Source organism: Nannospalax galili, unplaced genomic scaffold (genome assembly GCF_000622305.1).
Source record: "Nannospalax galili isolate Female #2095 unplaced genomic scaffold, S.galili_v1.0 scaffold481, whole genome shotgun sequence".
In the NCBI taxonomy this organism is placed as follows: Eukaryota; Metazoa; Chordata; class Mammalia; order Rodentia; family Spalacidae; genus Nannospalax; species Nannospalax galili.
Window position 1 is genome coordinate 1703280 of NW_008345609.1, and position 14131 is coordinate 1717410.

At 39.5% G+C, this 14131-nt stretch overlaps 1 protein-coding gene across 1 annotated transcript in view; it reads right to left on the reverse strand.

Annotated features, from left to right (window-relative positions):
• Ccdc34 (coiled-coil domain containing 34) overlaps positions 1 to 13687 on the reverse strand; it is a 38585-nt gene extending 24898 nt beyond the window's left edge. The window contains exons 1-2 of the mRNA XM_008841719.3: positions 13295 to 13687; positions 6972 to 7104 (exon numbers count right to left, since the gene is read on the reverse strand). Of these exons, the coding sequence (XP_008839941.1) occupies positions 6972 to 7104; positions 13295 to 13635 (474 nt within the window). The 5' untranslated portion in view covers positions 13636 to 13687. The remainder of the gene's footprint in view (positions 1 to 6971; positions 7105 to 13294) is intronic.
• Between the last annotated feature and the right edge of the window lie 444 nt (positions 13688 to 14131).

Here is a 14131-nt window from a genome sequence, read left to right on the forward strand (position 1 = left end):
CTACCTGCCTCTGCTTCCCAAGTGCTGGGATTAAAGGCATGAACCCCCAAGCCCAGCTTCTAGTTTTTTTTAAAGAATAGTTTAGGGATTGGGAAGAGAGCTCAGTCCATAAAGTGCTTGCTGTGGAAAGTATATGGACCCAAATTTGACTTCCTAAAACCATATTTAAAAAGCCACATGTGGTGGCATGTGCTTTTATAACTCCAGAACTGGGGAAGCAGGGACAGGAAGGTTCCTGGGACTCACTGGCCAGTCAGCCTAGCCTAATCATCAAGCATTAGGTCCCAGTGAAAGACTCTGTTCTCGAAAAGTAAAGTCATAATAGCAAGATGGCTCATGGGTAAAGCTCTTGCCAAGTCCAATGACTTGAGTTTGATACCTGGATCATATGGTGGAAGGAGAAAATCGACTCCCAAAAGGTGTCTTCTGACCTGTATATATGCACTGTGGCATGCATGAGCCCACAATTCATACACATACATCATATGCATGCATACATACACACACACAAATGGTAATAAATCTGCATGTCCAAGTTCACTACAGCTCTATTCACAATAGCTAGGAAATGAAATCAGTCTACATGCCTATCAAACAACAAATGGATAATGAATATTTATTACATATACATAATTGTATATGTAGTACATAATTTCATATAGCAATTAAAAATGAAATTTGCAGAAAATGGAACTGGAAAAATTTATACTGAGTGAGGTTAAGCCATGCCCAGAAAGGCAAACATTACATGTTTTCTCTCATATGTGGATCTTAGCTCTGACACTTTCATTTTTGTATGCTTACCTTGGAGTACCTCAGGAACCCAAGAAACTAGAATGGTAATAGTTGGGAGGGTGTTCTAAGTAGGTAAGACAGTACCATATAGGTTAAATGAGAGTGGAGAGGGGATCTGCTGGAGGAGGAAAGGTTCAAACTATGGCAAGCAGCACCTGCACTTCACATGTATCACACACACACACACACACACACACACACACACACACACAAATGATAATTTTTTTTAATTAAAAAACAAAACAAGGGGGACGTCTCCTGAGTAGTTACATCCAAGTTTGACTTCTGTCCTCCCCAAGCATGAAACACACACCCACCCACCCCCACCCCCATCACAAACACTAGTATAAATGTACAAGACATGATTAAATAACCTTACCTTTTAAAGGTTCTTCATAGAACTCAACAATCAAGGAGGGGGTAATCAGGTCTTACATTTCTGTTTTATAGTTGCCAGTTTTTTAGTTAATATTGATATAAGGGTTAAAGAAGAAAAGATCAAGAAGTACCTAAAAAACGCTACCACTGACCTACGCAGGTCTAATCTCAGGGATCTGTTCAAGCAATCTGACCATCCAAAACACAAATCATATTCTGTACATAAAAGTACATGGCCTTTCTTAGAATTTCCTATCCTAACTGACAATCTGTTCATCACCAATGCAGGCCTCTTCCAAGACTCAGCAGGAATCTTCTCTCAAAAGCCCCACACAGTCTTACCACCGAATTTCCACAGGAGCATAGCTATTTTCCCACAGAGTAAACATTTTATGGTAAAATAAAATCTACATGCATTTGTTTTTCAATATATTGTGATTGCTTGTGAAGATTTTTTTTAACAGTTAAAAGCAAAACAAAAGCAAACAAAAGCAGAACTTTCACTATTCTATAAACTGTCCTATTCCTTCATTCAGGACTAATTAATTAAATGGCCAGAGTTAAGACTGCGAGAGAGGAAGAAATGAACAACTATCTGGACTAATCAAAAAATAAGTACCTTTTATAATTCTAAACATGCACTGAGGCAAATATTAAAAATTGACTGTCAAATACTACAGAAAATTAGGGCAGCTGACTAAAGAATTATTCAAAGGAATAAAAATGTAAATAAAATTTAAGCAACCTACAAAACCCATGGATTATAGTTTTCATAATGTTGATGTTCAAAAATGATTATAAATATTTAAAATTCTGTAAATGGCTAATTTTTTATGGGTTAAAATCATTTCAACTCTATTTCATAGTATCTGAAATAAATGTTGATGAGATTAGATTTATGAATGGGGCTAATATTTTTAAGAATCCAACTTACTCTTTAAATTTTCCCATAAATTTTAAAAGAAGAAAATAAGAATGTCAGGATTTGAGAAAAGTGAACTAGAGGGAGCAGGAGGGCTGGGAGAGGGTAATGGGGGTGAATATGGTTAAAGTATATGATATATTTGGACAACAGTGTCATTATGAAACCCATTATTTTGTACAACAAATCAAATATACATTATAAAATAAAAAGTTAAGCTAGGTATGGTCGCCTACTTCTGAAATCCCAGCATTTGGGAGACTGAAGCAGAAAGATCACAAGTTTGGGGCCAGTCTAGATAACACAGCAAGATGGAGGCCAAACTGGGATATAAAGCCCTGTCTCAAAAACATATAATAATAATAATAATAATAATAACAACAACAACAACAATAATAATAATAAATACCCTAACCCATTTATTTCTAAAATACACTTTGATTAATGTAGAAAAGGCACTTATATTGGAAATCAAAAGAATTGGATTCTAGTCCCAACTCTGCCACTAACTGAAGCTTAGCAAAGCTACTTCTCTATACTTTGTTTTTTAGCTTTTAGGGATCTATAAAAGCACAGTTTAAAAAGTCTGTGCTTCTAATGATATAGATTATAAAAACAAATAGCTAATACAATAAATAAGGAAAGCAAGATTTAGGAATTAAAACAAAGAAAGGCATGAAAAAATGTGCAGATTACAACAGCTCAAAATAAGCTGGCAAAAAGCTGCGTAGTCAAACCTGTATGTTATGATAGCCCTGGCATGACTGATACCAAAGATTCATATAAAAATACTTTAATCACTTCAGAGTTAAGTAATCAGGCAACCATAAGAAAAGTTACATTATTTGAAACATGAAAAAGCTTTAATCCTTATAAATAATTATAACCTACTGTATGCTTAATCATTATGGTGGGGACATCATATTATTTTAATTTGTTCTCAAAAACAGTTTTTCCATGGTAATTATCGCTTTTCATACTCAATAGCAACTACCTTATGTTGAGTGCTTTCTACATACTCAGTCACATCCCAGAAGTCACTGAGTCCTAGTAACAATGCTATACGTGGTAAATAGTTTCTTCGCTACCGTTGATAAAGGTACCAAAGCACAGGAGAAGCTGCTCAAAGGGTAAGTTTTGAATATAGAAGTATGGCTCAAAAGATGTGCTTTTCACCACTCCTCTACTGCATCTCTATTATCTGGTTCATGGATGAAGAAACCAAGACCAAAGGAATTTAAACAACTTTTTCAAGTTAACAGCTAAAATTTTAGCCTTTTCTGTTACTCCAGAGGCCAGGCTCTCTTACTACTTTTCTCTAATTTATATAACTTCTTTCTTTGTATACTGACTAAAATGGTCTGATGTGACTACTTTTCTTAACAAGTGACTTGTAGGAGGCTCCAGATAAAGCCAAATACACAAGCAGACTGCTTTACACTATTTTATCAAATCAGACTGTAACACTAAAATCACTTTAATAGGTGTCCTAGTTTGTTTCTTCATTGCTGTGACAAAATGCTCTGACCACTACCAACTTGGGGAGGAAAGGGTTTATTTCATTTTACATCTCATCAGGGAGCCCAAGGTAGGAACTCAGGGCAGGAACCTGGAAGCAGGACCTGGAGCACAGGCCATGAAGGAACTCTGCTTACTGGCTTGCTCCCCTGGCCCCTGCTCAGCTTGCTCTCTTATCCAACACAGGCCCATCCAGGGGTGTCACTACCCACAGTGGGATGGGCCCTCCCACATCACTCAACAATCAAGAAAATGCCCCACAGACATGGCCACAGGCCAGTCCAATGGAGGCAATTCCCCAATTGAGGCTCCCTCAACCCAGGTGTGTCAAGTTCACACCAAAGCTATCCAGCACAATAGGTCAAAACAAGCAAAGGCAAAACACAGTACCAGGTTCTGCACAAAATTGAGATTATTTCAGATACATATGTACACACATATTCATTTTACATGTAACAAAAAATAATAGATTTCTCACTGTGAATAAGTACTTTTCTTTGATTTTTTTCAACTCCCTATGTAGCCAAAGATGACCTTGACCTTCTGATCCTCACCTCCACCTCCCAACCATAGGGATTACAGGCTAGGATTCCAATTGTGTCCCACCACGCCCAATTTATATCATTCTGAGAAAAGAACCCTGAGCTTAATGCATGCTAGGCAAGCACTCTACCAAGCTACATTCCTAGTCATGAATAAAAACAAATTCAACCATTTCATACTTTGATTCATTTAAACTTCACAAAAATTCTGTTACTGTTTTGATTTTAGCCCTCTTGAACACATAAATACAGAAGTACAGAAGTTTAAACAATTTGGCTAATATCACCCAGCAAGTGAAAAGGCTATAACTAGGGCTTTTATTAAACCTTCCTGACCTCAAACCAGTCTTCCAAAACCCTGGGCCATGCTAACAGGAAATAGAGGCTATTCTCAATGTACTTTTAAAAAAAGTATTGCTTATTATTTTAATTTTACTGTATGAGTGTATTGCCTGCATGTAAGTGCACTCCAGCCCCTCCCAGTGTACTTTTAGGAGCTACTGTCAGGGTACTTTTCTAGAAAAGTATCATGTAATAGGAAATAGCAGAACGTATTGGTTTCTATAATCATTTAAATTATGCCAAGTCTCTTGAACATGTGACTGCCCACCTCTTTAGAAATTCAGGGGCTAGAGAGATGGCTCAGTGGTTAAAAGCACTGGCTGCTCTTGCAAAGGACCTGGGTTCAATTCCACCCACATGACAGCTATCAACTGTCCATAACTCCAGTACCAGGGGATCAGGCACCCTCTTCTAACCTCCGTGGGCATCGCACACAATACACTCATACACATAAAATAAAAGTAACAAAAAAAGAAATTCAACACAAAAACAAGTAACTTTAAAACTAATAAGGAAAATTTATTCCCAGGAAGACCATAAAGGTTTTAATTTCCATGATTTTTATGGTAACATGGTTACTAATAGTAAGTTAAGATAAAATGAAATCTCCAAACAGTTAAGCTGTTAATTACATTTTAATACATAATTGATATATTCTAAATATAATTATCAGGCAAAAACTTGGAAAGTATATTGAAAAATTATTATTATTATTGTTATTGTTATTATTATGGTGTTTAAGACAGAGTCTCTTTGTCACTCCAGCTGTCCTGAAACTCAGTATGTAGACCAGGGTGGCCTTGATCTCACAGAGATCCATCTGCCTCTGCCTCCTGAGTGCTAGGAGTAAAGTGTGTGTCACTATGTCTTTATCAAAAAATATTTAATGAGGATTAAGGATATAGTTAACTGGCAAGAGCACCTGCCTAGCTTGTTCAAGGCCCTCAGCTAAACTCTCAGCACCAAGAAGTGTTTTTAAATATATGGAAATATATGAATACGTGACAGGCAGTAAAGTACAGGTTATAAAAGAGCTTAATTTTATTTCATTAAAAAATGAGTATCCTAGGTTTAGAGAGATGGCTTAGCAGTTGAGAGCACTGGCTACTCTTGCAAAGGATCTAGGTTCAGTTCCCAGCACCCACATGGTGGCTAACAACCTTCCATAACTCTAGTTCCAGGGGATTGGATACCCTCTTCTGGCCTCCACAGGCTTTATATGACATGGGTGCACTTACATACATGTGGGCAAAAGTCATACACATAAAATATAAATAAGTAATTTTAAAAAATTGACTATCCTTCAATATCCTTTGGTTTCTGTGTTTAGATATCAAGAATTGAGATAGAAAGGTTGGATAGGGAGTTTAGAGGATGTCAAATTACATACATCTAAAACTGAATTGGTTTTTGAGTTTGGACAGAGAAGTCAAAAAAGGGAATCACAGAGAAATGCCCATAAACAACACCAAAAGAGCAGAGAAACAGGAATTAGCAAAACCAGCAGATTCCATGCCCAGCACAGACTCACTTTAGGGCACACACTCCTTGGGAGATGATAGGTAGGTTTCTGTATCTATTACAGGTTTTCTCTCCTTTCTTAAAATGTTTACTCAGTACCTAGGTAAATTTACCTTAGTTTAACGTACATATGGGAAGGTTCTATTGTACGTGTCTGTACATACATAGCCTTCTGTATTCACTGATCCTACATCTGTGAATTCAATCAAGCATGGATCAAAAATATTCAAGGGAAAAAACTATGCTTGTACTGATCATGTGCACAGGGTTTTTTTTTCTCATTATTCTCTAAACAATACAGCATAAACTATTAACACAGTATTTATATTATAGCAGATAATACAAGCAATCCAGTAATGATTTAAAGTGTGTAAGAAGATATGTGTAGATTAAGTAAATATTATATAAAGCACTTGTGTATTTGGATTTTGGTATCCAAGGGGTTCCTGGAACCCATCCTTTATATCAATGACTTAGTGTATTTTTTTTTTATTATTTACAAAGAAGAAAACCAAGAAGGTTTATATTAAATTAAGTATTAAAATTGGTTATCTTCAGATCAGATGGTAAAATTACAAGAGCTTTTCAGTTTCTTAATAATGCTTAGCTTCATTTTTCAAATACTCTTTCAATGAACACATTGTTTCTATAATATTAAAACAGAGATAGTAACCCATACACACAAATGTATGAACATTATTTTAGGGACAATAATATTAACTTTTTTGAGACCAGGTCCCACTTTTTAACTCTGGTTGGCCTGGAACTCACTATGTAGATCAGGCTGGCCTAGAACTCAGATATCCGCCTGCCTCTGATTCCTAAGTGCTAAGATTAAAGGTATATGCCACCTTGCTGACAACATTAACATTTTAACTGATAAAAGCAGCTCTAAGAAGCAGCTCTACTCTAGGAGCTCAGGATTCAATAAAGAGAACACTGTTGAGTTTTACCTCTAGAACTTTCTGTTGTAGCCGGTCACGTTCTTCTTTTTCTTTGCCAACAAACCACATCTCCCATGGTGTCAGGCTGCTTTCTGGTAAGTGCACCTGTTTCTGTTCTTGGTTATCCTCTGATTCAACTTCACTGATACAAAAGACAGGAAACTGCAGCACTTAGTACAGGAAACACTTTTTTCTTTCTAGTCAAAATCACTTATTTCTGTTTGATTCTTACAAATATATATGAATTACACAAATTGGTATTAAAATTATGAAGCCCAGTCTTTGACTTAGTTCATCCATCCAACTTCCTTTACTTATAAAAGCACATTAAGAAGTCATAGGAGGACCCCAAATTCAATCTATTTGCCTCAACTGAGGCATTTTTTTTTCAGTCTTAAAAAACTTATTTTTTTATTCCTAAAAACCCTATCTGGAGTTTGCTAATTATCATATATAATCTCAATCAGATCCTGGAGCAGACTTTTCTCTTTCCCTCCCTTAAACAATACAAAGGGGAATAAAATCTATATATACACAGAGGGAATGATAAAGCAAATGTGTTAACAATTAAGAATTCTGGGTAAATGGTGAACAAATATTCTGGATTCTCCTTTCAACGTTTTTGGTAAGTTTGGAATTGTTTTAAAATTAAAAGTTACCCCCCCAAAAGGGCACTTCTCTACTTTTTTTTTTTTTTCATTTGTTGTTTGGTTTTGGTTTTGATTGCACCCAGGGCCTGGAGCATTCTAAATATGTGGCATGTACTACCAAGGAACCACACCTACAGCCCTTATGTCCCCGTCTTCCTCAAAATTTAATATTTTGGTTGGTTCCTTTGCCAATTACCTTAGAGCATCTATAATTCTCCAGTCTGGTGACCTCATGTCATAGTCTCCATCTCCACCAAGTATCACAGAAATGGCAGTCTAACTCCTTGGGGCACAAAGAACCAAGTATACCAGTAAATAAAGAACAGAGCAATTTGGCTAGATACACAAACCTCGCAAAAAGTTTAACAATCCAGAGCCATAGAAAGATTACTCAGGATCCAAAACAGCTCTAGAGCCTAGGGTTTTTTAAGTTCATTTATTTATTTTTATTTTATGCATATGAGTGTTTTTGCCTGCATGTATATTAAGTGTACCTGTATCATGCAGTTCCTGCAGGGGCCAGAGAGGGTGTCAGATTCCCTGCAACTGGGAGTTATGGATCAAAGTCAGCATTCCAGCCCCTGCTGGTTTAAAAATTTTTATTATTTAATTATGTGTATGTGTGTGTGGGTGTGTGGGTGTGGTTCATATATGTGCAGTGCCTGCAGAAGGCATCAGATCCCCTGGAGCTGGAATTGTGCTTGTAAGGCACAGATGTGGATGCTGGGAACTATGGTCCTCTGCGAGAGCAGTACATAGTCTTAACTGCTGAGCTATTTCTACATCCCCTTTTCTTTGTTTTTACTTTTTTGCATGGGGAAGGTTTTGTTTGTTTGTTCCGGTACTGGTAATTGAACCCAGTGCCTAAGGGTTGTCAACTATTCTACCAAAGCCTTATCCCTTGACCTTAGACTCTAGTTTATTATATAGACCCAGCTCTTTCTGTCTTTAACATTGTTCCCTCTAGCAAAAAATTGCCTCACCAACTGCTTTATATAACTTTTCTGCCTCCTAAATTCAGTTTACTCGTTTTCCTGTTACTACTATTCATTTACTCATGCCCTTATGAAATGTGTATTCTAGTAGGCAAAAGACACTGCTAATGTATTCTTTATAGACATCTTTCTTTCACAGTCTTGTAGAATGACTTTATTTGGTCCATCTTCCACTATCACTACATTCTCATGATGCCTGTATCAGTAATTTACCTCATATCTTTATCTTGGGTTCCAGATACCAGATATTTATTTCCAACCACGTGACTATCAGAGTCAATTCAAAAGAAATTTAATCATTTTTGAGCATCCATCCTTGGGCCTCCCAAGAAAAAATTTACCTCTTCCCCTACAATCCTTAGTGAAGAGTACCACAGTTCACCCAGTTACTCAAGCCAGAAACCCACATGTGACTCTGCCTGCTTCCTCTTGTATGTTCCTCCCACCTCCGTATAAGCACTGTGTCATGTCAGCTCCACATCCTTCATTTTCTCAAGCCATTCTATTCTCCAACCCTACAACCACTCTTTGAATGTAAATGGCCTCTTCCCTTCCCTTTCAAACCATTCTGAATAACTGTAGCTAGATTCAACTTGCAAACGAATCCTTCTATCATGTCATTCCTCAACACGAAGCTCTTCAGTGGCTCCTTTGCCTACCAATAAAATCCAGGCTCCCGAGCTGAGCCTGACAGCCATGAATCGGCTGCTTATCTTCTTTCAGCAGTGGCTGATTCAGAGTACACTCAGTGAGGCTGAATTCCTGCAGGGAAATTCTTTTCATCTGCCTCTACCTAGGCCAAGATTAAGTTTCAATATGGGAGTAAAACAGCCTGGGGTGGATACTTACTGGCTTTGTCTTGGATACATTTTTTAAAAGATTTGTATTTTATGTGTATGAGTATTTTCCCTGCATATATATAAGTGCATCGCATCCATGCATTGCTCACAGAGACCAGAAGAGGGAGTCAGATCCCCTAGAAGTGGAGTAAGAGAGTTGTGAGCTGCCATGTGGGTGCTGGGAACCAAACCTGGGTCTTCTGGAAGAGCAGAAAGTGCTCTTAGCTACTCAGCCATCTCTCCAGCCCCTTGTGTACATTTTTTTTTAAACATCTTTTTTTTTTTTTTTTTTTTTTTTGGTATTTTTGAAACAGGGTCTTCTTGTAGCTAAAACTCAGAGATCTGCCTGCCTCTGCCTCCCAAGTGCTGGGATTAAAGGTGTGCACCACCTGGCTCATTTTTTTTAAACTTCTTTAAACCTGTGCTCTTACATATAAAACAGAGAGGACTGTAAAAGCTACCTCATACAGAGTGTTGCATGATGCAACTATCTATGACAAAGCACTTAGTATAATCCCAGGCACTCACTAAATTCTTGGTATGTCATTTATTATTATTTTTACTATTACTAACTCATACTCTCCCTTCAAGATTCTGGCATTATCTTTATAGTCTGGGAAACTCTTTATAAAACATCTAGATTAATGGTCTTGGGCTTCCTGTCACTAATCTACCTCTGCCACAGCAATTTCTTCCTAAAAAAAGAAAACAGCTGGGTGTGGTGGCCCATATCTTTAATCCCAGAACTGGATCTCTGTGAGTTCCAAGTCAGCCTTGTCTACACAGTGAGAGCCTGAGGAATGAAGGAAGGTAGGAAGGTAGGGAGGAGAGGAAGGAGGGAGGAAGGAAAGGGAGGGAGAGAAAAGGGAAGGAAAGAAAGAGGTAGAGTAGATCTTGACTAAGGGCCTAAATCTGAAACCTTCATTAAAAGAAGTTAAATTAACATTTTTTAATATAACAACATTTCAAAGGTCTTAACATTTTTAAAAACTGTGTTCAAAATGTGCGTACCCATTCTACACCTCTTTTCATAATCAAGAAAGGCTTGATAAAAGAGCCATTTATGGTCAAGACATTAAGGTATGATTTTCCTAATAGTGACATAAAAACCAGGAAGGAGCTCAACAGATTAACAGTAGGCCCAAAGTATAATATAAGACTCTATTATCTTGTGTGAAGCCACCTCTGAAATTCATCTCAATCCTGACCAAGACATCTTGAAGTCAAAGTATCTTCTATGCATGGCTCTATTTATAATGAAAATATCTAGACCTCACATCCATCATGTTCAGTCAATGCCTGAGTCCATCTGGAAGAAATCTTATCCTGTTACTTTGCCACAGTCACAGCACTTTGCTAGATGAAAGATGGAGAAAGTGCATACCCCTCCATCACCTCCAGCTTTTTCTCCCCTTCACACACAGGATACAAAGCTCCCCAGTGGTTTGAGCATGAGGCTGCCCAATTCCTTATTCGATCACTCTCAAACTGTCCAAGGCACCAACCGAAAGAAGTAGAGGAAGAGTGACATTTTCTAAATACTTAACTATTTTGAAAGTATCAGGTTTTCTAAAGTGATTCAGAGTAATCAGTGCATCTCTGTTCTTTATTAGTACTTAATAAGCACTTGAGGCCTATCACACAAGGCCTGACAAATTATGTATTCTCTTTCCAGACCCAGTCTTAACCCTTTCTTGACTCTGAGTGAAGTATGAAGCAAGACTTTCACCTACATACTCAAAGCTCATCTAGGCTTTAACTGAGACAGAGATGTGTCCAGCTTCTTGCTAGCAGGCTCCATTTGGTTCTTAGAAGCTAATGCAAGTCTCAGTAGCTGAGCTGTGGTTTTGATAGCCATTTATTCCTCAAGCCGTTAAACTATGTCACACTGTTTAAGTCTTTTCATTTGAAAGTATTCCCTGGGGGCTGAAGAGGTGGTTCAGTAATTAGGAGCACTTGCTGTTCTTGCAGAGGACCAGAGTTCTGTTCCCAGCATGCACATGGAGGCTAACAACTGTATGTAACTCCAGTTCCAAGGGATCTGACCTCTGCAGGCATTGCACAACATGGGTGCATTACATACATGCAGGCAATACACTCATACATGTAAAATAAAAATAACAAATAAAAAAAGAGTCAGGCATGGTGGTGCACGCCTTTAATCCCAGCACTTGGGAGGCAGAGACAGGTGGATGTCTGTGAGTTCAAGGCCAGCCTGGTCTACATAGCAAGTTCCAGGTCAGCTGGGGCTACAGGGAGACCCTGTCTCAAAAAGAGCCAAAAAATAAAGAAGAAAAGTATTCACTAAAGCCTTTAAATTATTTTTAAAATGTGTGAGACCCACTCAGTTTTGAAGGCCCCTGTGAAAATGGACTCCTAAAATGCTAACTCAAAATTCCATTAGGTTAATCAGAGAAGGCCTGTTTCTTGTTGCTACAACAGCCTGGAAAAGTGGTTTGCTTGATTATTCCTCCTGGTTTCCATCCTCATCAATGTACAAGTTTCACCTCTCATCCTTAAGAAGCTGTCCATGTATTTGAGTGACTTCATATGGGCCTGTTGATTCACTAATTCTCATATGCATGCCTTATACTGAAGGGGACTCTCTTACTACTTACATAAAAACCATGGGATTTCTCATATGAATGTCCTAGATCTCCTGTCCTGTGCCTAACATACCTTAACAATCAGAAACTTGTAAATGCTTCCTGAAGATGACATCAGGAATATACCTCAGAATGAGCCTGCATTATTAGGTCTGTCTTAGAAATAGTCCTACGAGGAGTTCATGTCCCTGGATAGGACTCCTATATTAAAACTCACCTACCCAGGGCTCTGGGACCATTGCGGAAGAGGGGGCAAAGACTGTCTGCCAGGGGTGATGCATGACCACAAGAAAACAAGAGTCTTCTAGGCTTCTGAGAACTTGCTCATACAAACTTGCAATAATGGTGACAGCGTGCACAAGACCTAGACAAACTCAATCAGACAAAAACCCAGGACAGAACTGGAAAATGGGCACGGAGGCCCCAACCTTAGCTGAAGAATTATTGGCAGCTGCTCACTGCTGGGTAAGGTAAAACTGGTCTCCTTTAAGGGAGTGAATAGGCTTCTTTAAGGCTGAACGGGCTCCAGTGGATGAACTCACACTGAGGGATATCTGGGTACACAAACTTGACTCAATAGGTATTAACTTATATGACAGAATGCATGAGATCCAGGGGTTGAGGGGTTGTAGATAGGGTAGGGGGTCTATTGTATGTATTGTATGAAATGCACAAAAATTCAATTAAAAAATACATTGAAAAAAAATAAATTCATGGGATCTAAATCCATCAGATAAAAAAAAAAGAAAAAAAAAGAAATATTCCTGTAGGGTAGGCCCTTTGGCCCACCTTCTACACCCAATAATAGGTAGACAGTATAGGGAAACGCAAACCTGAGATACTTGAATACTAAACCCAGACCTGCTTATAATTTGGCATATGCTTTTGAGTCAGACATTTTTATCTGCTTTCTAAGACAGTTTTGTTACCTATAAAATGACTGATGTTGGCTTTTGAGGATTTTTGAGACTCCTGAAATACCAGCCAACTTTTGAGTGCTTGCGACTATGTACAGTAAGTTTTCCCGGAGGCTGAGATTGCAATGGTCACAGCCTGGGGGTGGAGGGAGGACTAAGAATCATGGGAAATCAATGGTCCTTTGTAAGAATTTGCCCAGCACCTCAGGATGCTGGTGCTTCCCAGCCTCGAAGGAAGCTGCGGTTGTTGGGCCGCAGAGGGCTATAGGCAGGGTATCTAGGGAAATCTTGACGTGAGCCTTGAGGGCCAGGGCCTCGGGTTTACCTGGAGCGCCCCTCCATTCCTTTCCCGCACACCACCTTGGCCTCTGAGTCACGGGCATCTTCGTCCACCGCTTCTTCATCCTCCCCGTCACTGTCGTCCTCGTCAAACGGGAAGCTAGGGTGGCCCAGGGGTGACAACAGCGACAGGGTGGAGTTGCTGCGGCTCAGAGTCGGCCGCGACGAACACTCGGATGTCAACACCTCCTCCAGCCCCGGCTCCCGGGCGTCCAACATGAGGTCGGGGAAGGAAGCGGAGGAGGGCCGGGACCTGGGCCTACAGCGCGCGAGGTAGCGAGTGCACAGAGCGGGGGAGGCGGCCAGCCAAGACCCAGCCGCCTCCATCAGGCCCGCCAAGTTCAAACTGCCCGAGCTGGACCTGCGGCGCGCTCTCCCAGAAGGCAGCGCGCGCACTGGCGGGCCAATCCGTGCCAGCACCGGCCCGCGTTGTCATAGCGACGCGTGGAGGCGGCGAGGGTTTTGTCCCGGCTTGTGCAGCCAGGCTCCCTTGGCCCGGGCCGCCGCGACTGGAAGGTTCCTACTGTCCCAGAGTTCTACAGAGCGCCTAGCTTCCCTTCCAGAGGTCGGGTGCTGGCGCCCTACGGACTACTTTGTTTATAGTGGTGCAGTAGACCATTTGGTACATGAACTATGTCGGTGTCACCGAGTTAGACAGATCCTATTAAATAAAGGAAAGCGGCAGAAGCTGCTGTGACTACTAGTCTCTCACATGAGGTCAGGATTATAAAAGTTTAACAATCGTGATTTTTTAAATGTTTTATTCTTTTTATCACCAGGGTGTATTATATGATAGGAAAGAGAACATTATCCAAGTTTACAA